The following is a 27,334-nucleotide window of genomic DNA, read 5'->3' on the forward strand; positions in this document are numbered from 1 at the left end:
ATATATAAATATATATATATATATATATATATAAATATAATTATTTTTTTACTATAATAATTAAAAAATATATATATATATAAATATATATATATATATAAATTTATATATATATATATATATATATATATATATATATATATATATATATATATAATGTTTTGTTTGAATGAAATCAAACTTTGGTCATAACTAGTTTATTATTTTCAAAATATCACATCAAACACAAGGGTCTTTGGTCTCTTTTCCTCCATTCTACATCATTTGTTCTAGATGGCCTCCATTTAGCTTTTATTTTTTTGGGGTCACCCTGTATTTATATATAGACATATTTGTATATACTGTTGTGGTTGCAAGGTTGAACAATAATTAGTAAGGAAATACAATGAAGACGCAAACAACAAGATAACGCAATAATAAGTGTATTAAAGAAAAGGTATATTTACAATATGTACAAATGACGGTGTCGAGTCAGAGAGTCTTGGTGGGAGGACATGTACGCTCTTCGGCGTCACTTCTGGTGGCATTTGAGTAAGACACACCAAGGCCAACCTAGGCTTGCCATTTATAGTGTTATGTTATTCGCATATGCAAATAAGTGGTTGCCACCACAACACCCCCCTCCCAAGATTTGAAGTCACACAGATTTCAATATCTTTTTCTTTTTGGGTTTACCATTAATGGTTCATTCACTTTTCTTTTCCTACCTGATCTTTGGGGTTCAGGTGCATTTTGAGGCGGTTCCAAATTAAAAGATTCGTATATGATATTTATGGTGTCCTCCTCTTCGACTGTTGTCGTATCATCATCATCTTGGATATGACGTTTTTTTATCTGATTTAGGTGCGTTTTATGTATATTCTGTGGACCTTTAATCATGTATGTACAACACCAATGCGTTTATCCACTACTCCACATTCCCAGTAAGATGTGTTATTTCTGTAGCACTTAAAATATACTCGATCTCCCGAGTTATATTTCTTTCTTCTCGTGTGTGTAGTGTTTCGGATAATTACCTGCCTTTGCAATAGTTTGTCAAACGCTGATTTTACCTTTCTGGCAAACATTAGATCAGCTGGTGATATGTTTGATGGTGTACTAGGATGTGGTGTAATCCTATATACTTGCAAGAATTTTTGCAAAGCTTTTTCTGTTGGTGTTCCAATGGATTTCTTTAACGCTCGTTTTAGCGTGTCCACGAACCTTTCCACGAGGCCGTTCGACCTTGGATGATACGGCGGAGTCGTGATGTGCTTCACTCCGAACGTGTCGCAAAACTCCTTAAACTCTGCGGATGTGAACTGCGTTCCGTTGTCAGTGACCAGTGTGTCTGGTACACCGCGTCTTGCAAACAACTCGTGTAGGAACCCTATTGAGTTGTTCGTTGTTGGATTCCTGCAACGCATTACCTCCGGCCATTTTGTGAAACTATCCACTACAATTAAATAATAGTTTTCACCTACTGGACCAGCGAAGTCCATGTGGATTCTCGACCATGGTTGGTCGGTTTTCGGCCAAGGTTTGTGTACTATAGGTGGAGATTTTGCCGCTAACTGGCATCCTTTACATTTATCAATTGTTGTCGCTATGTCAGTGTCCATGTTACGCCAGTACACGTAGCTTCTCATTAACGACTTCATTCGATTTATCCCCGGATGTCCTGTGTGGAAATCTCTTAACATCCTATTCTGCAATATTTTGGGTATTACCACTCTTTCTCTCTGTACAGTAACACATCGTCACATATGGAGAAAATTTCCTGCACCTTTGCGCCCGTTATAATTTTCTCTTTTATGTCCTTTATATATATTCGTCTTTCTCGGCTTCCCTTTTAATGTCCGACAAAGTTACGGGTAGTTCCTTAATGATGTTTGCTACCATATTTTTTACTTCAACATTTGTCCGAATTGCTGCAATGACTGATTCTTCCAGATTGTGTTTCTGTGGTATCAGTCTTGACAGTCCATCCGCATGGCAAATCTTTTTTGATGCTAGATGTTGTAGCTGGAAATCGTAATTAAGTAGCATTGTACCCCAGCGCAGCAATCTATTTGCGGTGTATACCGGGAATCCTTTTTTTGATCCATAGATCGTGACTAACGGTTTATGGTCGGTTTCAGGTATGAATTGTCTACTATATAAATATCGGTGAAATTTAGTCACGGCAAAGATTATGCTCAACGCTTCTTTTTCGATTTGTGAATATGCCCTTTCGGCTGGTATCAGCGTTCTCGAAGCGTGCGCTATTGGTTTTCTAGACCCATCCGGCATAATATGTTGAATGCATGCTCCTAAGCCGTAGGAGCTAGCGTCACTAGCGACGACTATTTTTAAGTTTGTGTCAAAGTGCGTTAAGAATAATTCGGATGTTAGTGTGCTCTTTATTTTGTCAAAAGCGGTTTGACATTCTTGCGTCCAGTTCCACGGTGTATCCTTTTTAAGCAGATTATTTAAGGGGGCTCGCAAGTTATGCATTCCTTCAATAAAAGATTGGTAATAATTTGCGCGTCCTAAGAAACTCTGCAAGGTTGTTACATTATCGGGTGCTGGCATATTTTTTATTGCCGCAGATCTGTCTGGGTCTGGACGTCGTCCATGGTTGTTTATTATGTGTCCAAGATACTTAATCTCGCTCATACAAAAGTCACATTTACTTTCTTTTACTTTAAAGCCGAATTCTTGTATTCGAGTAAATACTTGTTTCAAATGTTCCTTATGTTCTTCTAGGGATTTGCTCCTGACAACAATGTCGTCCAGGTATGCACATGCACACTCAATACCACCTAGCATGGTGTCCATCGCTCGCTGAAAGATGGCAGGCGCTACTTTGATGCCAAAAGGCAATCGGTTGTATTTGTATAATCCCTTATGCGTATTGATGCATAGTATTTTTGAGCAATTCTCCTCGACCGGTATTTGCAAATACGCGTCGCTCAAGTCTATCTTGGTGAATATTTCCTCTGGGCTTGGTAGGGGGTAATGGTGCTCTTTTAATAGGGAGTTGACCCCGGTCGAAAAGTCTGCGCACACTCTAACTTCGTCATTCTTTTTCTTTACGTATACGGTGGGGGCTGCCCACTCACTGTGTTCTATTTTTGATAGAATTCCCGTTTGTTCCAATCTATTTAATTCTTTATCAATCTTTTCCAACCCAGCGAACAGAACATTTCGCTTTTTTCTAAAAATTGGGCTGGCGTTTTCTTTAAGTTCAAACGAGGCCTTGAATTTATTGCAGCGACCTAAGTTAGTCGTGAATGCCTCAGGAAATAATTCTTTTAAATCGTCTTTTATATTTACTGTTGTTGGAGAAGAACATTCTAATTTTTTACAGAATGTATTGATTGGCTTATCCCATAGTCTGAATTTCTCAATTAAATCTATTCCAAACAGATTTTCACTATTTTTTAGTACGAATATTTTTACTTTCTTCGAAATCCCTTCCAATTTTATCGGGAGGACAACTTTTCCTTCAAATTTTATACCACCACCAGTTACCGTCCGGGCTGCTTTACTAGTTTTCATCATGGCCGGTTTTCCCAACTTTTTCCACGTATTCAGGTTTATTATAGAAACATCGGAGCCGGAGTCGAGTTGTAACTTTATTGATGTTTTCAATATTTCAACTTTTACGTATTTTCGCCGATCTTTGTCTAATTTTGTATTTGATTTTGTTTGCTGTACTCTCTTTATGGTGTAATCTTTATATCTGCAGCAATCGCTTTTGTGTCCCACCTTCTTACAAATGTAGCATTTTTTCTTCTTATAAGGACAATCTGATTCCCAATGCTTTTCTGCACATCTCTTACAGTTATATCTAGGAAGAGGCTTGTTATATTCTGTACTATATTTATGGTTATTATCTTTGGAATATCCCGTTCCATTGCTTTTCTTTGTAAAGTTCTTGGTTGGTGCGTATGGTTTTCTAACTTTTCTTACATATGCCACTCCGGATTCTTCTATATTTTTTAATCCTTTTTTAGTATAATGGCCCTTTCACAGTCCTCTGCTAGTTTCTGGAAGGTTAAATCTTGCTCAGATTCCAGCTTAGACAACACTCGTCTGCGTATTTCTGCATTTTTCGTGGAAACTAACCCTTGAGGGAAGATTAGACATTTAAAATCTTCTACCGTTAGTTCTGCAAGCTTAAAATTATCGCAGTTTTTATTGACAACTGATTCGTATGTCAAATAATCTTGGTTGTCCATCTTTCTTAGATTCATGCACAGCCATCTTTTATGAAAAAGATATATTTGGATTAAATAATTCTTTTAGTAATTTTACAGCTTCCATGAACTTTAATTCCGCAGTTTTTTTAGGTAATATGTAATCTACGAATTTGCTGTGTTCTGATGTACCCAATTTCCTGAGTAAGAGGCTCACTTTCTGACTATTTGGCCAATTTTTACAGTCCAGTTGAAAAACATCCTCGTATCTTGTGTAGTATGCTTCAAAATTCTTCTCTTCCTCAGGCACATAATGAAATGTGTCCATGCTATTAAAAATATTTGTATGAGAGAAATTAACACTATCGACATTTTCTCGATTACTCTTTAGTAGTTCCAGTGTTTTAGCAAAACGTTCCTCTTGTCTTTCTTCATATTCCAATTGTAGTTTCTTATGCCTTTCTTCCTGTTCCAATTGTAGTTTCTTATGCCTTTCTTCCTGTTCCAATTGCAGTTTTTTTGTGCCATTTTCTGCTTTTCTTCTTGTTCCTGCTGCCATTTCAATAATATGTCCTCTCTCTTTTCCTCGCGGTCAGCCTGTGCCTGTATTTGTGTTTGCAAAAGCTCGTTTTGTGTAGCTTGTCTGCGTTCATCCCGCTCAGCCTGTGCTTGTAAAAATTGCATGAACATTTTTGATAAGTCTTCCATGTTTTTTTTTTTTTTTTAGTGTGTAGTTAAAAAAAATATTGTACCATGTACCATATACACCGGTTTGGGTTACAACAAAAAAGCAAATTGCTGTAAGCTCCTGTTTTCAATAATAATATCGCTGCTTGCAATAATATATTCTTTTTGCGAGTCACGCTGCAAAAAAAAAATAAAACAGGTTTATCTGGAATCACGAAATGGAATTGACTTTCCGTTTTTAGGCACTTACTAATAAGTAACTCTTTCCACAAAATAAAAGTTTTTTTTTTAATCGAGTCACAATTGAATAAATGTATGTAGTACATTTAGTTCTTTGAGTTTTTTTTCTCTAGTATTTTAGTAATTAAAATACCTCTTAAATTGAGATTACCTTTTTTTCCGTGACGTTTTACTGTATTATCCGTTATTCAGTGACAACTTCAAGAAAAAAAATCCTTTCCTTGAATTTTAGTTTTAGCTGTGGTATTTCCTTTTAGTACCGACGTCAACCAAAACATTAATTAAAAAGTCCTTTAGTTGTTGTTTTGTTTACGGAGAACAGTAATTAGAATCCACTGGTGAACTTTTTTCGTAGGTTACTTCCTTGCTTTTCGTAATACGGGTCTGACCTGTCGTTTTTGCGACAGAACAAAGTTCGCCTTTCGTTTGCAAGTTGGTCCTTTAGTAAGATTTGTCGTGTAGCGACAAACAAAAATTCACTTTTACATTCGTTTGCAAGTCGGATTCCCAGAAAACGGCGTAAATTTTCGCTTTTGCCACGTTAGAGTTTTTTTTTTTTTTTCACTTGAGTTGAAACTTCTCTTTAGCGTAAAATCCGTTTGCTCGTCAACACTTCGCATTCCTTAAAAAAAATGGTCAACCTTTGCGTTGTACTTTTTTTTTTTAATAGTTCTTCGTCAAACTGTTATATTTGACGCTTCATATCTCGTCGCCAACTGTTGTGGTTGCAAGGTTGAACAATAATTAGTAAGGAAATACAATGAAGACGCAAACAACAAGATAACGCAATAATAAGTGTATTAAAGAAAAGGTATATTTACAATATGTACAAATGACGGTGTCGAGTCAGAGAGTCTTGGTGGGAGGACATGTACGCTCTTCGGCGTCACTTCTGGTGGCATTTGAGTAAGACACACCAAGTGGCAACCATTTATAGTGTTATGTTATTCGCATATGCAAATAAGTGGTTGCCACCACAACATATACATATATCTTTATATAGACATATTGGTGTATATATATATATATGTATATATATATATATATATATATATATATAGACATATTGGTGTATATATATATATGTATATATATATATATATAGACATATTGGTATATATATATATATGTATATATATATATATATATAGACATATTGGTATATATATATATATATATATATATATATACATAGAAATATTGATATATATATATGTATATATATATATATATATATATATAAATAATGATATATATGATGGTTGCTGCATCTTTCAAGATGATCGCCGTCACATTGTGTGTAAGTGTTGTCGTCCATGCCATTTAAGATGACTCTGCACTCCCACCGCATATTGGCACATCTTGAAGCAGATGCGACATACATATTGAGAAATTTCCACTGAGTTGACTTCCTCTGGAGGTTAAAGGGTATTCCTATAAACAATCAAACCAGCAGTAGACTTGCAAACTTTGGTGCATATTAAACTGATCGTTTGGTTTGGACTAAAATTTGCGAATTGACCTACATGAGTTTTGTGCGACTTTTTGAAAAAGCACTCGTTCACAAGTGTCGTATTTACAGCTTTGTGTGCCATGGTTAAGACCATCAATTAAACCTTTGCAAAGCTCTCGCTTCAGATTGCTGTGGGCCTGCTTTCTTTTCGCTACAGCATCACAAACTGTCACCACTTCAGCCTTTGCAGAATAAGTTCTTTCCATGTGTCGATGTCGCTTTGTAAGACTGTCAAATTATTATTTGTAGAGACCCTGAACCTCTGCCTAGGCTTGTGTGTAGGGAGCTTTCGATTTTCCAGCACCCTGTAAAAAATTTGTTTTGGCAACCTACAGTCTTTCGTTCGAACCAGGTAGCCCACCCAACGCATGTGAGATCTGATTACAAGGGTCTCAACTCTAGATGAACGTACTCTTACATGGACTTAAGTATCAGGTACTTGTGCTTGCCACTTGTTGTTTAATATACGTCTCAATCGTGAAATCGTTCAAGCCATTTTATGTGCCGTTGATGCAATGTCTATGTCTCTGATGAATACAACAGTGTGGTTAGCACACAGGTCTTGTAAACGCAGATCTTAGTGCTGTCTGTGATGCCACGATCAGACGACACTCTCTTCTCCAACCTTCCAAAAGTTACAGATGCCTTCTGAATTCGTCTAAAAATTTCAGTATCGAGACAACCATCCAGAGAACTTCCATGGTATACAAAGGAATCAACTACTCCCAGTCTAGCACCACAGACCATGACAGACTGATCCTCAGACCAAAGGCAGTACAAGAGTCAGCAAAGCTATCCATTATATGCTGCATATCAGTCTCAGTGTGCGACAAAAAACAAGATCGTCTGCATACAGTAACTCCTTGACCAAGACATGATGCAGCTTGGTTCTGGCATTAAATCTTCTAAGATTAAAAATGCGACCTTTGGTTCGAAACTTTAACATGACACCCTTATTGCAATCCTGAAACGCATGAGCAAGTAGAGCATCAAAATATATAGAGGAAAGAGTAGGGGCAGAAATATCACCTTGTTTGACATCATTGTCAACTGGGTTTGTATCAGATAATTTTCTGTTAAGCGAGACTCGAGCATCAAAATATATAGAGGAAAGAGTAATATCACCTTGTTTGACATCATTAAACGAGACTCGAGCTTTCATCCCCTATGCAGTTCCTTGAATATTCTAACAAAGGTTGGAGGACATCCTACTTTCCCTAAGATCAACCAGAGAACATCCCTGTTGACAGTGTCAAATGCTTTGGTCAGATCCACAAACACTTGATACAGCGCTATCTGTTGTTCAATGCATTTATTCTGGACTTGCCGGGCTGAAAAAAATCATGTCAATAGTTCATCTGCCAAACCTAAAGCCACTTTGCGACTCTGGAATAGCATTAGGACAAACACCTCCAGTAACCTGTTTAATAGGAGTCGTGCGAGAACTTTCCCCGCAGCTTTCAAAAACGTGATCGCACGGTAGTGATCACAAACATTATTCTGTCCCTTTCCTTTAAACATGGTCATCAAGACATCATCACTCCAATCCTGTGGGACAGGAGCACCTGCCCAGATTTCCTCAACAAAACCAAGAATAGCATTAGCAATATTCACACCTCCAATCTTAATAAGTTCCACCGAAACACCATCCAAACCAGGTGCCTTGCCACTGCTAACTTGTGTTATAGCCAACTGCACGTCAACCAGATATATAAGGTGCCTTAAATACGTTTCCAGACGTTTTTGTATAGAACTTGAAAAATTGTCGTAGACTCTTGAAAGTTCAGTATGTTATCACTATACATCTTATGAGATAATAAACCAATATTTACGGTTTCAGGTTCAAATCAACAGCTGTAGCAGGAATTGGAATACACTCTACTAAAGCCTTATTGTCACAGTTGTTGAATTTTAAAAATGCAGTCCGGACGTGAGCACCCTTTAGAAGAACGATATGCAAAAAAATTATGTTTTAAACTTGAAAAACATACCACAGAACGTATGGAATGATTTAGATTGCTTTTAGATCATCTTGCATGAATCGAACATCAGTTTTCGAGTGGCATAAGAGATTTAAGTAAGGCAGTGAGTCTCTGAGGATTGATGAAAGGTTTTGGAGGAGTAAGGAACTCAGAACACAAGAGTTTATTAGCTAAATATAGAATTTAGTGGATAAGGACTGTCGTGTGACTACGAACACATTAAGTGCACAGTTTGATGTCAGTGTGTGAACTGTACACACAATCATGAGCGAAGAGCTGAAAATGCAGAAGATTTGTGCATTTTCTGCTTAGAGAAGATCGAAAAGAAAGACATGACAGCAGGGAGATGGTCGAGCTGATCCATTCAGATTCTGCAATTCTTGATGCTCTAGTGACCTGCAATGAAAGCTGGATCTACTGCTATGACCCAAAGACTAAGACCCAGGGTTCCCAGTTGAAACATGCTGGCTTTCTCAGATCTAAGATGACCAGACAAAGCAAATCCACGTACGATGGTTCTTTTTTTTTTGATGGCACGAATATGATCTACATGCACTACGTCCTCACTGAATAGACAGTCAACAAGGAATACTAGGTTGCGATTTTAAGTTCAGAAAGTGATTCCCTCGGAAAAGGCCAGCACTTTCAAATGAAGTCAGTGGCATTTCCACTGGCACAATGTACTTCAGACTATTTGACATAGATGGGCTTCAAGACAGTTCTTCACCCTCCCGATAGGCTACACTTTGCTCCCTGTGACTTTTGGTTATTCCCTAAACTCAAGGAAAACCTGTCATTATGAGATAACGAGATGATAGAAGCTGTGACGACGATCATTGGCATGTTCACAACAGAAGAGGACTTCCATGGGGCTTTCCAGAAATTATTGGGACGGTGCAACAAGTACATTGCAGCTGGAGGAGATTACTTCGAAGGGGACTAGAGTTTCATGTGTGTACTATTATTAAAGTGTCCATATGAAAAAAGTCTGGAAACTTACTGAAGGCACCTTGTACACACTCATATATATATATATATATATATATATATATATATATATATATATATATATATATATATTTGAACGAGGGCGTGCAATGTAATGCCCCTGACCCACTTCCAGTTGTCTGATCTAGCTGAAATTTTGCATGTGCAGTGATTTATATCTCTACGGGTTATGTGGTAAATTACAGCTCTGAACTAATTGTGGTTTCTGTTTTACAGGTGTTTGAACTGAGTCAGGTGTGAAATAGAGCCTATTGAATGTCGAGCAGTGATCTGGTTTTTGTATTTGAAAGGACGCACACCACAGGAGACTTTTGATGAAATGAAAGAAACTTATGGTGATAATGCCCCATCATATGACCTTGTAAGATGCTGGCATCGTGAATTCAAACATGGCCCGAAGTCTGTGGAAACAGCTCCCAGACCTAGTCGCCCCCCCCTTCTGCCATTGATGAGGCAGCTATCCGTCAAGTTGAGGCTGCCATTTTAGAAGATTGGCGCATTACTATTCGACAAATAGCCCAAGATGTCAAGATTAGTACAGGGTCTGTGGAAACTATCATTCATGACCATTTGCATATGTATAAGGTGTCTGCCAGATGGATTCCCAGGTTGCTCACACCATTCCAGAAGCGAGAACGCGTTGAGTGCTCGAGGATGAATTTGGAGATGTGCCAAGAAGATGAGTCAAAGTTTTTCAAAAGACTGATTACACAGGATGAAACCTGGGTCCATCACTATGATCCAGAAACCAAAGCCCAATCAATGCAGTGGAAGCACTTGGACTCACCACCTCCAAAGGAGGCAAGGGTACAGCCCTCCATTGGCAAGATCATGCTCACAGTCTTCTGGAACTAGGATGAAGTAGTAATGACAGATTTCCTGGCAAAGGGTACCACAATTACAGGATCCTATTATACTTCACTTTTGAGGAAATTAAGGGAAGCTATCAAAATCAAGATGTGGTGCAAGATCAGGAAAGGTACCCTCCTCCTGCAGGATAACGCTCCAGTCCACAACTCGCATGTCACCAGATCAGAAACACAGGCGTGTGGTTATGAAAACCAACCCCATCCTCCCTACTCTCCTGACCTTGCACCCTATGACTTTCACCTCTTCCCAACCATGAAGTTTTTTTTTAAAGGAAAGTGTTTCCCAGATGATGCAGCCTGGATTTCTGAAGTCACATCATGGTTGGAGGACCAACCTGGGGTGTTCTACAAAAACGGTCTCCAGAGATGCATCAAACGATAGGAGAAATGCATAACTCTGTGTGGTTCCTATGTAGAGAAAGACTAATAACTGTGCCAAGTTTCGTTGCTCTACTGCTATGGGAAGTGGGTCAGAGGCATTACTTATTGCACGCCCCTTGTATATATATGTCTATACATAGTTGTTTATATCTATACATCTTTATATATAAAGTAGTAGCATTCGTGTGTCTGTGTGTACAACTCTTCTACAGCCCTCACCACTGGACCGATCATAACCAAACCTGGCATGATGATAGTCTCACACTGAGGGATAGTGCACATTATCTATATATATAAAGTAGTTGCGTTCATGTGTGTGCATGTGTACAGTTCTCCTACAGCTAACACCACTGAAATATCATAAACAAAGCTGACATGATGATGGTTCCCTATATAGGGATGGCGAACAAACACCCTTTTTAAGGTTAAAATCATATCATAAGTATATATATACTCTCCTACAGCCTAAACCACTGGACTTATCATGACCAAACCTGACATGATAACAGTCTCCGACCTAGGGATGGTGCATGCCATTTTTCAAGGTTAAGGTCATATTTGGTGGGCTCTTACAAGATTACAAGGGTGCCCACGAAGTAGGTAACAGAGAGTACGGCTAATCCTGTGCAAAGCACAGGTATCTTTGCTAGTAGTTGCATATATTGATACATACTTTTATATATATATCTTTACTAGTAGTTGCATATATTGATACATACTTTTATATATATATATCTTGATAATATTTGTATGGTTATTATATATTTACAAATATATTTGTATAAACATATATATATATATATATATATATATATATATATATATATATATATATATTGTATAAGCATATATATATATACTACTTTGTGAAGATATATATCTTTGTGAAGATAAATATATACATATATATATATACACTACTTTGTGAAGATAAACATATATATATACACTACTTTGTGAAGATAAACATATATACATACATATATAGATATACGTATATTGAAACATATTTGGAAAAATATGATTACATATATATATATATATATATATATATATATATATATATATATATATACCTACATCAATTCACAAACAAATATATATACCTATATATTTTTCTCCCATATATACGTGTGTGTGTGTGTGTGTGTGTGTGTGTGTGTGTGTGTGTGTGTGTGTGTGTGTGTGTGTGTGTGTGTGTGTATTATATACCAGCTGCCTGGTCAGGATTTTGTATTTATTTTGACAGGAGAAATAAATAAAGTATTCATAAACTTTTACATATATATTTCGATTATTATTATTATTATTATTATTATTATTATTATATGAATTTATTATGTTGTTTATTATAGAAATAATCTAATTCAAAATCACGATCAATAGATATGTAAACGAAATTACTTATCTGAAAAGATTCTATTATGTCATTAAGAAATATTAGTGTGAGAATCAACATAGTTTAATTGGTGAGAAAAATACATAGCTTGCTCAGAGAGAAAGAGGATGAGAGAGGGAGAGAGAGAGAAAGAGAGAGGGAAGGCGGAGGGGAGACGGCTTACATTTCATTATAAGTTATTATTAACCAGAACAATTAACGCAGACTCTTATCAAACCTAACTAAATCCGATAATCCAGATGTATATTCTAGCATGTATGTTATGTTAAAGTATATAAAAAAGTTCTATACCTAATATATATGCGTGATTGTATGTGAGTGTTTATTTGTAGGTTAATCTTTTGAAGTTTCTAATATAAATTACTATCAGTATTCAATCTATTTGCTTATATATCTATATACAATTTTCGTCTCTCCAATACTTTAAATATTACAATTGGAAAATATCATTTATTTGCATATATAATTGAAATTCCCAAGTCATATGCATTGATATAGTGAAATATGTTTCTCACTGATTCAGGGGATGTAACTGCTGAAGTAAAAACATTATTATATTATATGATGTTTTCAAGGGAAGTAATCAACATACATTTGCTCATGAAATTGATATGTAAATTGAAAAGAAAAAATAACACCATCAATCTATTAACACACACACACATATATATATATATATATATGCTAGATGATCACAAAGACTGGCAGTAAAAATAAATCTATTTACTTCTATATTATGCTCATCATTATTATAATCATATTAAATTATTATTTTTTTTGTTCTTGTATAAAGATAAACATATTCATTACATATGTGTTTGTGGTATGTACAGATGCACATATGAATTGGATTACTACACTCGAAAAAAAAACACTCATAGAAAGATTAAGAAATATTTAAAAAATGGTTGAATCAATACATTGAGCACTTAAGGGAAATAAATGACTTGTTCAGTTAATTATAGATTACAACTAATTAGCACAATTAAAACAGAATTTGTGAAAAATATATATATCACACACAGATATGTGTGTGTGTGTGCACATATATAATACAAGGAATGTTTCAAAAGTAATGTCTCTTAATTTTTATTCTGCTTGCATGGAGTAGAGGTAATTGCAAATTGAATTGTTATGATGACTGAACTTATGCATTCATGACTTGAATGTTTCCTCTCTGGTGCAGATATTGATGGTGTAAGACTAAGAAAGCAACCTTTGTCATGGACGTCAGGAGCAGAGCTGCATTATTAAATTCCTGGCAAAATTACACTGAGAATGGTGATAAATGGGTAGAAAAATTAATTCTGGAGAACAAAAGGTTGCGCGTTTTAATGGTACGAATTCTGTATCCGCAGCTCTTCAAATTTTGGGGTAGAAAAAAAAAAAAGGCTTTGCTTTTGAAACAATCCTCATATTTAAAATGTATTTTTCAGAACACTTACTGCAGTTTCACTATGAATCCGATCTTCTAAAGTCCATCTCTATTCAAAATGTCTGTAAACTATTATTTTTTATTATGAGCTCACACACACACACACACACACACACACACACACACACACACACACACACACACACACACACACACACACACACACACTTTTTGTTCTGGTTTATGTTTGTATGCACAGGATTCACTGAACTAATAAACAGATCATTATGAAATTTGGAACACACCTACTAGAGTGTAACAGGTGAAAATATAGGTTAGATTTAGCATAATTCAGTTATATGCAAAGGGGCTTCAAGCTTTTTGTATAAATTCTGATACTCCAGATTTGAGTGAAATTCTAACAATAAGTATTAGACATCAATAAATATTCCCCAATTTTTAGTTTCTCCATAGTATTTTAAAGGAGTTTAAATAGAACAATGTAGGCACAACCTTCTATTTGGGAAATCAAATATTTCAGATTTGCATTGAATTTGTTCTATAATCATTAAACTTCAATGAAGCAAGATTCCTTGAATGTAACTTTCATCTGAAGGTACCTAAAATTTTAAAGATTTTCTAAAATCAACATGGTGTAATAGTTTTTGATCAAAATTAGAATAAGTATTCTAGACATAAGATTTATTAGTATTAGATCTTGATTTCAATCATCTTAAGTGGACGTGGACAAAACTGCTCTGTTTGAGAAATTAATTGTAGGAGTATTCTTCTAAGATTATATATGCGTGTTTGTGTGTATGTGTGTGTGTGTGTGTGTGTGTGTGTGTGTGTGTGTGTGTGTTAACGAACACCATGCTTGCATTGAATATGAAATCTTCTAAAAAAAATAACATGAGAGAGTTTTGAACCCACAATGTCAAAACAATTATCAGTGAAATCATAACTTGTATTCAAAAATATTCAATTTTGGTTGATATGTAGAAAATGGACGAACCAAGTCAAACATGATGCACATGAAATGAAAATGCTAATTATAATAAACATATTGTCTATATTTTGCTGTGATCATCTATTTGTACAGTTATCTTCTCTTAGTCTGGCATGAAGCACACACACTTTAGGAAATACATATTTACTAATTATATGACTGCATGTTTTATATATGAAATGAACAATCATTAATGTTGATTACCAATTAGATGAAGAGAATATTCTAAATAAGATATGACTTTTATGATTTTTGAAATTTTTTACTAACATTTTCAAATGATACAGAAAACCTAAATTTTTATTAATGAAAAACTCATGAGGAGATTTAATTAACTTAAATTGTTAAACAAACATATGTTAAATTCTATCAATTAGCATTCAGTTTTGAACAGAATTTCAAAAGTGAGTTACTTCCCTTGGTTTAGAATTTGCTTTTCATGTTACCCTTGAAAGCAGGTTCTTTGCAAATATCAAAATATATACCTTTTCTCTCTCTCACAAACATACACACAAAATAACTGACTTCAATTACATATCTTTCTATCTTAATAAAACAATTCAGGTATTGATCTATTTATCATGATCACTTTACAGATTAATGGCATTATAAATACCTGTGTCTATATCAATATTTTATATGTACATAAATATGTTTTAATATATCAATACAGTATTTCTTACATTGTCAATCAGGATCAGCACTTTTAACAGTGTCCATGTCAGAATTTCTAATACCATATTGTTGAAATTTTCACATTAACCATATGGATCAGTATATCTAACATTATTCATATACGTCAGAATTCTTTATATTATACATATTTGTCAGCAATGTAAAAATTACACATACAAGTCAGAATTTCTACCATTATCTATATGGGTCAACACTTCTAACAATATCCATATGAGTCAGCATTTCTAAAATTACCTTAGTAGTCTTTCTCACACTACCTATTTTGAGTAGTATTTATCATACTACCTATTTTGGGTAGTATTTCTCACACTACCTATTTTGGGTAGTATTTGTCACACTACCTATTTTGGGTAGTATTTGTCACACTACCTATTTTGGGTAGTATTTGTCACACTACCTATTTTGGGTAGTATTTCTCACACTACCTATTTTGGGTAGTATTTATCACACTACCTATTTTGGGTAGTATTTATCACACTACCTATTTTGGGTAGTATTTCTCACACTACCTATTTTGGGTAGTATTTATCATACTACCTATTTTGGGTGGTATTTCTCACACTACCTATTTTGGGTGGTATTTCTCACACTACCTATTTTGGGTAGTATTTCTCACACTACCTATTTTGGGTAGTATTTCTCACACTACCTATTTTGGGTAGTATTTCTCACCACAACCTATTTTGGGTAGTATTTCTCACACTACCTATTTTGGGTAGTATTTCTCACACTACCTATTTTGGGTAGTATTTCTCACACTACCTATTTTGGGTAGTATTTCTCACACTACCTATTTTGGGTAGTATTTCTCACACTACCTATTTTGGGTAGTATTTATCACACTACCTATTTTGGGTAGTATTTATCATACTACCTATTTTGGGTAGTATTTATCATACTACCTATTTTGGGTAGTATTTATCATACTACCTATTTTGGGTAGTATTTCTCACACTACCTATTTTGCGTAGTATTTCTCACACTACCTATTTTGCGTAGTATTTCTCACACTACCTATTTTGGGTAGTATTTCTCACACTACCTATTTTGGGTAGTATTTATCACACTACCTATTTTGGGTAGTATTTCTCACACTACCTATTTTGGGTAGTATTTATCATACTACCTATTTTGGGTGGTATTTCTCACACTACCTATTTTGGGTGGTATTTCTCACACTACCTATTTGGGGTAGTATTTCTCACACTACCTATTTTGGGTAGTATTTCTCACACTACCTATTTTGGGTAGTATTTCTCACACTACCTATTTTGGGTAGTATTTCTCACACTACCTATTTTGGGTAGTATTTCTCACACTACCTATTTTGGGTAGTATTTCTCACACTACCTATTTTGGGTAGTATTTCTCACACTACCTATTTTGGGTAGTATTTCTCACACTACCTATTTTGGGTAGTATTTCTCACACTTCCTATTTTGGGTAGTATTTCTCACACTACCTATTTTGGGTAGTATTTCTCACACTACCTATTTTGGGTAGTATTTCTCACACTACCTCTTTTGGGTAGTATTTATCATACTACCTATCTGGAGCAAAGGTAGCATTTGTAACTCTGTCCATGTGTTGCAGAATTTCTAACAGGTCCCATCTGAAATAACATTTCTGACACTGCAAATCTGTGATCGTATTTCTCACACTAGTTCTGGGATAGCATTTCTAACACTGCCCATCTATGACAATGTGTCTAACATAGTGTTCTAGAACAGCATTTCTCATACTGCCCATCGGTAGCATCATTTCTAACACTGCCCCTGAGGAGTAACCTTTTTCACTGCTCATCTGGGGAAGCATTTCTCACACTGCCAATCTGAAGTAGCATTTCTCACACTGCCAATCTGAAGTAGCATTTCTCACACTGCCAATCTTAGATATCATTTTTAATACTTCCCATCTGTGACAGCATTTTTAACACTACCAATCTGGGACAACATTTCTGACATCGCCAATTTGTGGTAGCAATTCTCACACTTACATTCTGGGGTAGCATTTCTCTCACTGCACATCTGCAGCATCATTTCTCACACAGCTCCAGCAGTAGCTTTTTTAACACTGCCCATCTGAGGCAGAATTTCTCATATTGCCCATGTGAAGTAGCATTTTTCACATAGCTCATCTGGAATAACATTTAGCATGCTCCTCATCTTCAGTAGCATTTCTTACACTGCCAATCTTGGCCAACATTTCTAACACTTTCCCTCTGTGGCAGCATTTTAATACTACCAATCTGGGGGAGCATTTTAATACTACCAATCTGGGGGAGCATTACTTACACTGTCAGTCTGGAGCAGCTTTTTTAACGGTGTGCATCTAGGTCAGCATTTTTCACACCTCTCAATCTTTAATTAATCAATTTTTAATACTGTGAATTTGTAGCAGTATTTCTAACACTGCCCGTCTGTGGCAGCTTTATTAACAATGCCCATCTTGGGAAATATTTCTCACTTCCAATCTGTGGTAGAATTTCTAACACTGTCGTTTTGGGGTAAGATTTCTAGCACTACCCTGTCTAGGGTAGCATTTTGCACACTGGCCATCTGGACCAGCATTTCTAAAACGGTCTAGTATATCAGTATAACGCTGTCCATCTGTGTTAGCATTTTTTACACTGTTCTTTTGGGTCCAAATTTTTTACGTGGTCAACTTGGGTCAACATTAGAATATTTTTAACTGTCCATTTGAGTCAGAATTTTAACACTTTCGGTCTTGGTTAGTATTTCAATATTGATCTATCTGGATCAACATTTCTAACTTCAACATTGTTCATCTATTATGTTTCTGAATTTTTTAGATTAGGATTACTCATTTCTATTATTTAGACTATCGTTCTCAGCTTGAGTATTATTCCTACAACGTTTTAACCGATGTAACGTCCAATCTTTTTTATTTCAACTTTTTAACACTGTCTGTCTTACATCAGCATCTATACAGTGTCCGCATTGGACTCATTTGGAACATATACAAATGAGACAGTATTGATGTAACACCTCTAAATAATTACGCACAACTTGCAAAGATCAAAATTTGATGAGAAGGCAGTCTTATATAAACAACCAGACTCATACCTGAAACGATTGAGTATTTAGGAGACAGTTGCCTTCTGTTACACAATGCTTCATTTGTTGTGATCTATGCATACTTTCAATTTCCATTCATCTTCTCATTTCAAAGTTTCATGCAACATTAGTGATTCAATCTATTGTTCACCTTAGCTGGAATGCTTTGCTATATACACCCGGACAGAGGTATGTACTTTATCTATATAAATAAAACAGTAGATGCATGTGTGTGTGTAAATATTTAACAGGTAAACTCTTAAACTACTAATCACATAACACTGGAATTAACAGGAAATAATCATTATGCGCTAAGGATTGTTTATAATGAGTAAAATCTTTGTTTGGATTAATGAATAACACATTCAGACATAACGGCAAGTTGAAATGCGAAATCTCCATTTCCACTAGCCGACATGTTTTTACTTCTTTGTGCGCATGCTCATATAAAATTCATTTCTTTGAGTCTTTTAATATTTAGACTCTGTTATCTTTCTCTCGATAATAACATTGGTAGAGAATGCAGCTGGGACGCTTTATGTTTTGGTTTCGATTCTAGCTGATAACACCATATTTTGAAACTTTTGCCATCATGCCATCAACAAATACGAAAATCTGCATAAATTTAAATATATTAAAGCATATTTTACAGCAAGCGAAATCAACATTTATTTACAAGCTGAGAAAATAAAATTTTTCTTTTTAATTTCTTACAGATTTTTTACAGTCTTTTAAGATGATAAATATTTTTTGACAATTATTTTTTTTGCTGGTAATCCCTCTCAAACGAAGACAAAATTCAATGGAAAGATTCATACTTTTCCTAAGTTAAATCTTCTATAATAGGGACAAATTCTAAGTACAGTTTTAATAGAAAAGTTTACTTAGGCTAATGTCAGATTCCTGCATTTCTTTTCTTTTTTCTTCTTTTTTTTTCCAAGTAATACGTAAATATTGCTCAAGATTCTGAAATTGGAAATATTTATAGTTTAGCCTAACTTTAATAATGTTATTTTTTTAATTAAATTATTACTCCTGTCCCATTTAGAGAATTTTCTTTTCTCTAAATAGTTTTTCCTTTATTTTAAATAACTTTTCTCTTTTCTATAAATACTTTCTCTTCTTTTTTGTAAAGAAAAAAGATGAAGACATGCCTATATATCTTTTCTTTTTTATTCATTTATCCTTTAGATAAAAATATTAATTTTAAAAGGAAAGTTCTAAAGTTTTTGAATGCGTGTGTTGTATTTTTTTAATGCTTTCCTTACACATTTACTGAATTCAAATATTTTAAAGAAAATTATGACAATGCACATTACTGCTCTATTGTGAAAACAAAATAACTGCCGAGCATTACATTAGCTTTTACGTTGGATATCATATGTTTTTATAATCTTTTATAATTTTATGTCTGGTAAACGACTTATCAGACCTAAATTTAACTGTGATAATCGTTGTCATCAAACCTGAAAATCTTTAAAAGTCAACATTTCTAATGTGAGCGATAAATTGTAGTTAATATAAAAATTTAACAAATTTTCGGATAATTATCTGCTATTTCAACAAATTTATGATACATTTAGATTCTGTTTTTCCTAATATAAAGTAAAAAAATAACATACGTAAACATAAAACTACGGATGAAGCATCACTTTTCCAGTCGCCCAAGCAGTTACGTAGTTTATTTGCCACCATGCTTCATAATTGTAATATTTCTAACTCAACAGATCTGTGTGAGAAGCATAAGATACATCTCAGCCAAGATAGCCTGTATAAAACAATTCTCATGTCAATATCACTCTTTCAGATGACATATTTAATGAAGGTTTGTGGGATCTTCAGGAGAATCTGTTCTATTTAGGAGGAAAACATCTTTCAGAATATGGCTTGGTGGTACAAGGAAGACATTCTTTTTAAATTTTCTTAAATAATTATTGGCGAGCCGTCTATAAAATAAACGCACCTACTGTTCCTATCTCATGGGGAATGTGGAAAAAGAAGCTATCATGAATTAATGTTACGTTTAATCAATATTATTATTATGTATGAGAAGGAATATTCACATATATAAAATACAAACTGGCAACGCTGGGTACTTCAGCTAGTGTCTAATACAATTGGAAGCAGCAATGAGTAAACTATTCCATGCAAATCAACTGGGAATGCACAGTTCCTAATACAATTTACTGTAGAATATCTATTGAACAACGAACCTATATATTCAATAGTCATTAACCAGGATTATTATCAAAGACTTACAAATTCAAGTTCTAATATGACGGTTTACCTGTGTATATTAATTATAACATAAGCATGGTACATTCATAATGAATATAGATAAAACAATGTTGGAGCATTTTCAAAAGGACCTTACTTTGTTATGTACGTTGATCATCCTAACAATCAGCATATGAAAATAAATTAAACTATGTTCCCTGCTAAGCTCTAATAAAATGTTAAAAACCAAAGATAAGGTAATATTGCCTAAACGATATCATTTCAGACAGAAGCCACACAATCCAAATAATATGAAACACTTTCTTTATTGAAATTTGATGTTGACTTTAGAATAGTCCATATCTCTATTTGCAATCTATGAAGTTGTGAGAGTTGGTGAAATAACTGCCTATACAGATGATAAGATTAAAAGAGTGTAAAACCAGATATCTGTAAAGCACTTCAGAGCATCTGCTGGTGCAAATGCTGATGCAGAAAAGTTAAGAACACCGTTTTAATATTACTAAGGCCAAATGATGTTGATGCATGAATTCTGGCAAGAAAATATCACTTTGAAATGTTCTTAAGCATGCACTACTTATTCCTTTTATAATTATAGCAGTTTCCTAAAACAATATCTTTTGTTCGCTTTGTTCATTCCCCTATCTTCTAGCCTAGCCTCATTTAATTGCAGTATTCAATTGATTGCTATGTATCAGAAATTAAGGCCATAAGTTATCTAATTTGCTGGCGATTATCTCTCCATCATAAGATTACCTTCCTTCTATAGATAACCATAAATAGTTATTTATATTGTGATGAATTATTATAAAATGAATAAAACTTCATGGTCTAAACTAAAAAATACTACGCTTTGTGTGTGCATAATAAAGTATATTATTTTGTATAATTTCATCCTCATATTGATATCAATAATATATTAAAAAAATACAGGCATTTACTTACCGTCAATACAACTTCCTTGTGGCCCACATAAATCATCACCAACCAAACATCCTGGAAAACAGAAATACATAATTATTAAATACTAGCACGATCCATGTGCCCAGTGGAAGTATAACACAAAGCCAGAACAGAATCAGTAAAGCCCCCCCACCCCACCCGAAAACAAATTAAATCATGGTTGTTTATGGGGCTACAGCCAGCCCTGGAAAATAGAAGCCATTTGCAGTAGTGACACAAATGAAATCATCTGCCTTCCACTGTTGGACATTATCTTACAGTGGCAGCTAACAGAAGTTACTGGTTGTGGTTGTCATCACTGTTGGTTAGTGGCCATTAGAGCCAGTTTGGGGTGATTACTTGCATGTGCTGGCGTCTATTCGTGGCCACTGGCTGCCTTTGCAACTGGAATTCACTGACGGCCATGATCAGTATTTGCCTCCATTTGAATGTTCTTAACTGAAATCGTCTGTCTTTAACTGTCGGGTACTAGCATTCACTGACTGTCACTGAATGCCTGTCGCGGAGAGTGATAATCACTATCAATTAATTCTGTATTGAGGCATCTACTGGCATTTACTGGTAGCCCATGGCTGCTTTTAATCTCACTGTCAGTTCTTGGCATACAGTATTCATCACTGGCAGCCATGAGCAGTATTAGCTTCCATTGAACTGCTCCAAAATGAAATTAAGGTAGATATTTGCATTTACTGGTAGGCACTGGCTTCCTCTGCAATTACCAAACATGACCAGTGTCGCCCCCCCCCCCCACCGATTAGACTGCTCTTAAATGAAATTGACTGTGGGCACTGACATCCAGTTGCAAGCGCCATCATCCATAGTGGTTATTGCTCTTTTAAGGCACTTTATGGCAAGGGCAAGCACTGGCGTTTTTAGATTGTTACTGCTTTATTGAAGATTACATACTGTGCTATTTTGTAGATGTGATATTTCAATTCAATGTAACTGTATATGGTATAATAATAACACTACAATATGTTTTCATTAAATTTTTATGCAAAAGTACTGAATAGTCATAAAAATCCTTGTCCGCATTCCACATAAGAACATTTGGAACAAAATAGAACTGTTATTTTTTTTCAAACACATGATCAAATTAGCCTGAAAGAAAATAGCTGAAACTATTTAACACAATAATTTAATATTTGATTATATTTCTGCATAAAACAACATATTGAAAATCTGTATTATTATCAGAAACTATATGTAACATATGTATGAATGTTTCTAGTTTATGTTAAAATCTGTAAAAGCAAAAAACCATTGTTGTAAATAAAGAAAACACTTAAGTATGAAGTCAGCGATTATTAAAAAAATACTCGGGAGTCTGGTTTTGTAGGAAGATTAGTACATAATTAAGGGTACGTGAATATTAGTTTACAGCCCCCCCCCGGGGGGGGAACAGGTGGTTCTGTTAGGTTCACACAAATTAAATAATCTGTTGCTGCACAATACTGCAGGTTGTACGTGTTCTGACTGCCCAGAAATCGTTTATTCTGTTTTTCCTTAATTCTGAGAAAGCGGATGCTAACATCCAATGAAACCCACGGGAACTATTGCAGGAAGGGATCCTTGTTGGCGAAAGAATTACTGTGAAATGTATCGGAATAAAAACTAAACACTAGCGGCAGTCTCTCTCTCTCTCTCTATATATATATATATATATATACATATATTTTATATATATATATATATATATACAGAAATTATATATATATATATATATATATATATATATACATTATACATATATACATGAATTATATATATATATATATATATATACATACATAATATATATAATGTATGTATATATATATACATACATTAATTATATATGCATAAATTATATATATATATATACATACATTATATATATACAGGAATTATATATATATATACATACATACATTATATATATACAAGAATTATATATATATACATGCATTATATATATATACATGAATTATATATATATACACATACATTATATATATTATATATATACATACATTATATATATACATTATATATACCTATAAATACATACATTATATATATATACATTATATATATACAAATTATATACACATAATATATATAGACATTATATACATACATTATATATATATATTATATATACACATTACATATATAAATTATATATATATATATACATAATATATATATAAATTATATATATATACATATTCCTAACTCGATCGTAAGTAGACTCAGTAATAACTCAAGCGACGAAAATGCATTTAACAGGTCATCCAATATTTACGAAACAGCCCTAAAAAATAGTGGATACAAAAATATCGATATCAAATATAAGCAACAAAACACCAACAACTATAATAAAATTAAAAACAGAAGAAAAAGAACTATAATTTGGTATACGGCCCCATACAATCAAATGTTAAAAACAAAACTTGGCAAGAAATTTCTAGATCTTATTGAAAAACACTTTCCCGCAACCAACCCCTTACACAAAATCTTCAATAAAAATACCTTGAAGTTATCTTGCAGTTGTTGCGAAAATTTAGAGATGATAATTAAGGCACATAATAACAAAATACTAAATGAAAACAATGTAAACAACAACAAAATAAACAATAAAAAAGTAGACACCATGACAGAAATAAAACCAACACTAGCAGAAATAATAATAATAATAATAATAATAATGACAAACCAACCCCGGACAAGAATAACCATACCATAAATAAAAATACTAATAACGAACAAGATAAATGCAATCGTAGACACCGCACACTTTGCCCATCCAAAATAAATGTCTAACAAAAAGCGTAGTTTATCAAGCAACAATATTTTCAAAAGAAAACCCGAATAACAAGAAATATTACATAGGCATGACTTCCTTAGATTTCAAAACTCGATACTATGACCACAAAAGCACATTTAAAAATAAAAAACACCGTATAAAAACAACACTAGCGAATAAATACTGGGAACTCAAAGAAAGCGGACATTCGCCGGTAGTCGAATGGAAAATAATGAGACAAGCTACCACATGCAGACATTTAGACGACCCATGTTAATAATGCCTCCATGAAAAATTTTCTATCCTGTACTTTAAAGAACCTCAAAATCTATTAAACTGTAGGCGGGAAATAGCAAACAACTGTGTTCACAAAATAAAACTTACTCTAGGATAGCGATACAAAATAGCTTTAAAACTAACAATCACAATAGGAAAAAAACAAATAAATAAATTAAATAAACATCAATATACATAAACGATCACATGCATATGTGTATATATATGTATATGTATATATATATATATATATATATATATATGTATATATGTATATGTATATGCATTGTTGTGTGCACATAGGTATATTTATATGTATAAAAAAAGGAGAACGACCACCTAAACCCACTAACCTAGTTCTAAAACAGATCCTTTGTTTGATAAAATGCATGCCCATTGGCTGGTAGGAAGGGGCGCGGTGGATACTAGAAAGCTGATTGGCCGACTAGAAATCCTCAACATATATAAAAACAAGAAGCAACGACAGAATTCGCGCATAAGCCTGACGAATCCTATAGTTGGATGAAACGCAGAATATTCAGTGTAGCTTAATCGCCATATATATTTTATAAATTACTATATACATTATATATATAAATTATATATATATACATTATATAAATATATACATTATATATATACATTATATATATATACTTTATATATATACACACATTATGTATATAAAACCACATTATATATATATACATTATATATGTAGACCCATTATATATATACATTATATATACACACACATTACATATATATGTACATTATGTATATACACAAATTATATATATATATACATTATATGTATGCACACATTATATATAAATACATTATATATACACACACATTATATACATTATATATATACACACACATTATATATATAACATATATACACACACGTTATATATATATACATTATATATATACACGCACATTATATATATAAATTATATATATACACACACATTCTATATATATATATATACATTATATATATATACAAAACATTCTATATATACATTATATTAATATACATACATTGTATATATACATTATATATCGCCACACATTGTATGTATATATTATATATACACACATTGTATATATACATTATAGATATATATTCACACACATTCTATATATATATATTATATATACATTATATACGTACACACATTATATATATATTATATATATACATTATATACATACACACATTAAAAATATATTATATATATATACATTATATACATACACACATTATATATATTATATATATATACAATAGATATACATTTATACACATTATATATATACATAATATATATATACATTATATATACATATATATATATACATTATATATACATTTATACACATTATATATACAAATATATACATTATATATATATACATATACATTACATATATATACATTATAAATACATTATATATATACATTATATATGTATATACATTATATATATATACATTATATATACATTATATATATACACACAATATATATGTACATCATATATACATTATATATATACATTATATATATACACACAATAACTATATGTACATTATATATATACATTATATACACACATTATATATATACACACAATATATATAAGTACATTTTATATATACATTATATACAGACATTATATATATACACACAATATATATATGTACATTATATATATACATTATATATATATACACACAATATATATATGTACATTATATATATATTATATATATACACATAATATATATATGCACATTATATATACATTATATATATATGTGGGTATATATATATAAATATATATATATATAAATATATAATTATATATAAATATATACATTATATATATACACACAATATATATATGTACATTATATATACATTATATATATATGTGGGTATATATATATAAATATATATATATATAAATATATAATTATATATAAATATATACATTATATATATACACACAATATATATATGTACATTATATATACATTATATATATATGTGGGTATATATTATATAAATATATATATATATAAATATATAATTATATATAAATATATACATTATATATATACACACAATATATATATGTACATTATATATACATTATATATATATGTGGGTATATATATATAAATATATATATATATAAATATATAATTATATATTAAATATATACATTATATATATACACACAATATATATATGTACATTATATATACATTATATATATAAATATATATATGTATATAAATATTTATGTATATACATTTATATATATATATATAAAAATATATATATATATATAAAAATATATATATATATAAATATATATATATATATATAAATATCTATATATACAAATATATATATAAATATATATATATATAAAAATATATATATAAATATATATAAATATATATATATAAATATATATGTATATATAAATATATATGTATATATATAAATATATATATATATAAATATATATATATAAATATATATATATAAATTTATATGTATATATAAATATATATATAAATATATATATATAAATATATATATATATATAAATATATATATATATATAAATATATATATATATATTA

The 27,334-nt window shown here is 32.3% G+C and overlaps 1 protein-coding gene across 4 annotated transcripts in view; it reads right to left on the reverse strand.

The window, feature by feature from the left end:
- Positions 1-27,334, reverse strand: part of LOC145291330 (receptor-type tyrosine-protein phosphatase N2-like) — a 1,723,320-nt gene that overhangs the window by 1,366,533 nt on the left and 329,453 nt on the right. For all 4 annotated transcript variants that reach the window (XM_080137086.1, XM_080137084.1, XM_080137087.1 and 1 more), the window contains exon 2: positions 21,583-21,633. In XM_080137086.1, the coding sequence (XP_079993212.1) occupies positions 21,583-21,633 (51 nt within the window). The remainder of the gene's footprint in view (positions 1-21,582; positions 21,634-27,334) is intronic.

Source organism: Euprymna scolopes, chromosome 12, assembly GCF_053919585.1.
Source record: "Euprymna scolopes isolate OS-2025 chromosome 12, ASM5391958v1, whole genome shotgun sequence".
Classification (NCBI taxonomy): domain Eukaryota; kingdom Metazoa; phylum Mollusca; class Cephalopoda; order Sepiida; family Sepiolidae; genus Euprymna; species Euprymna scolopes.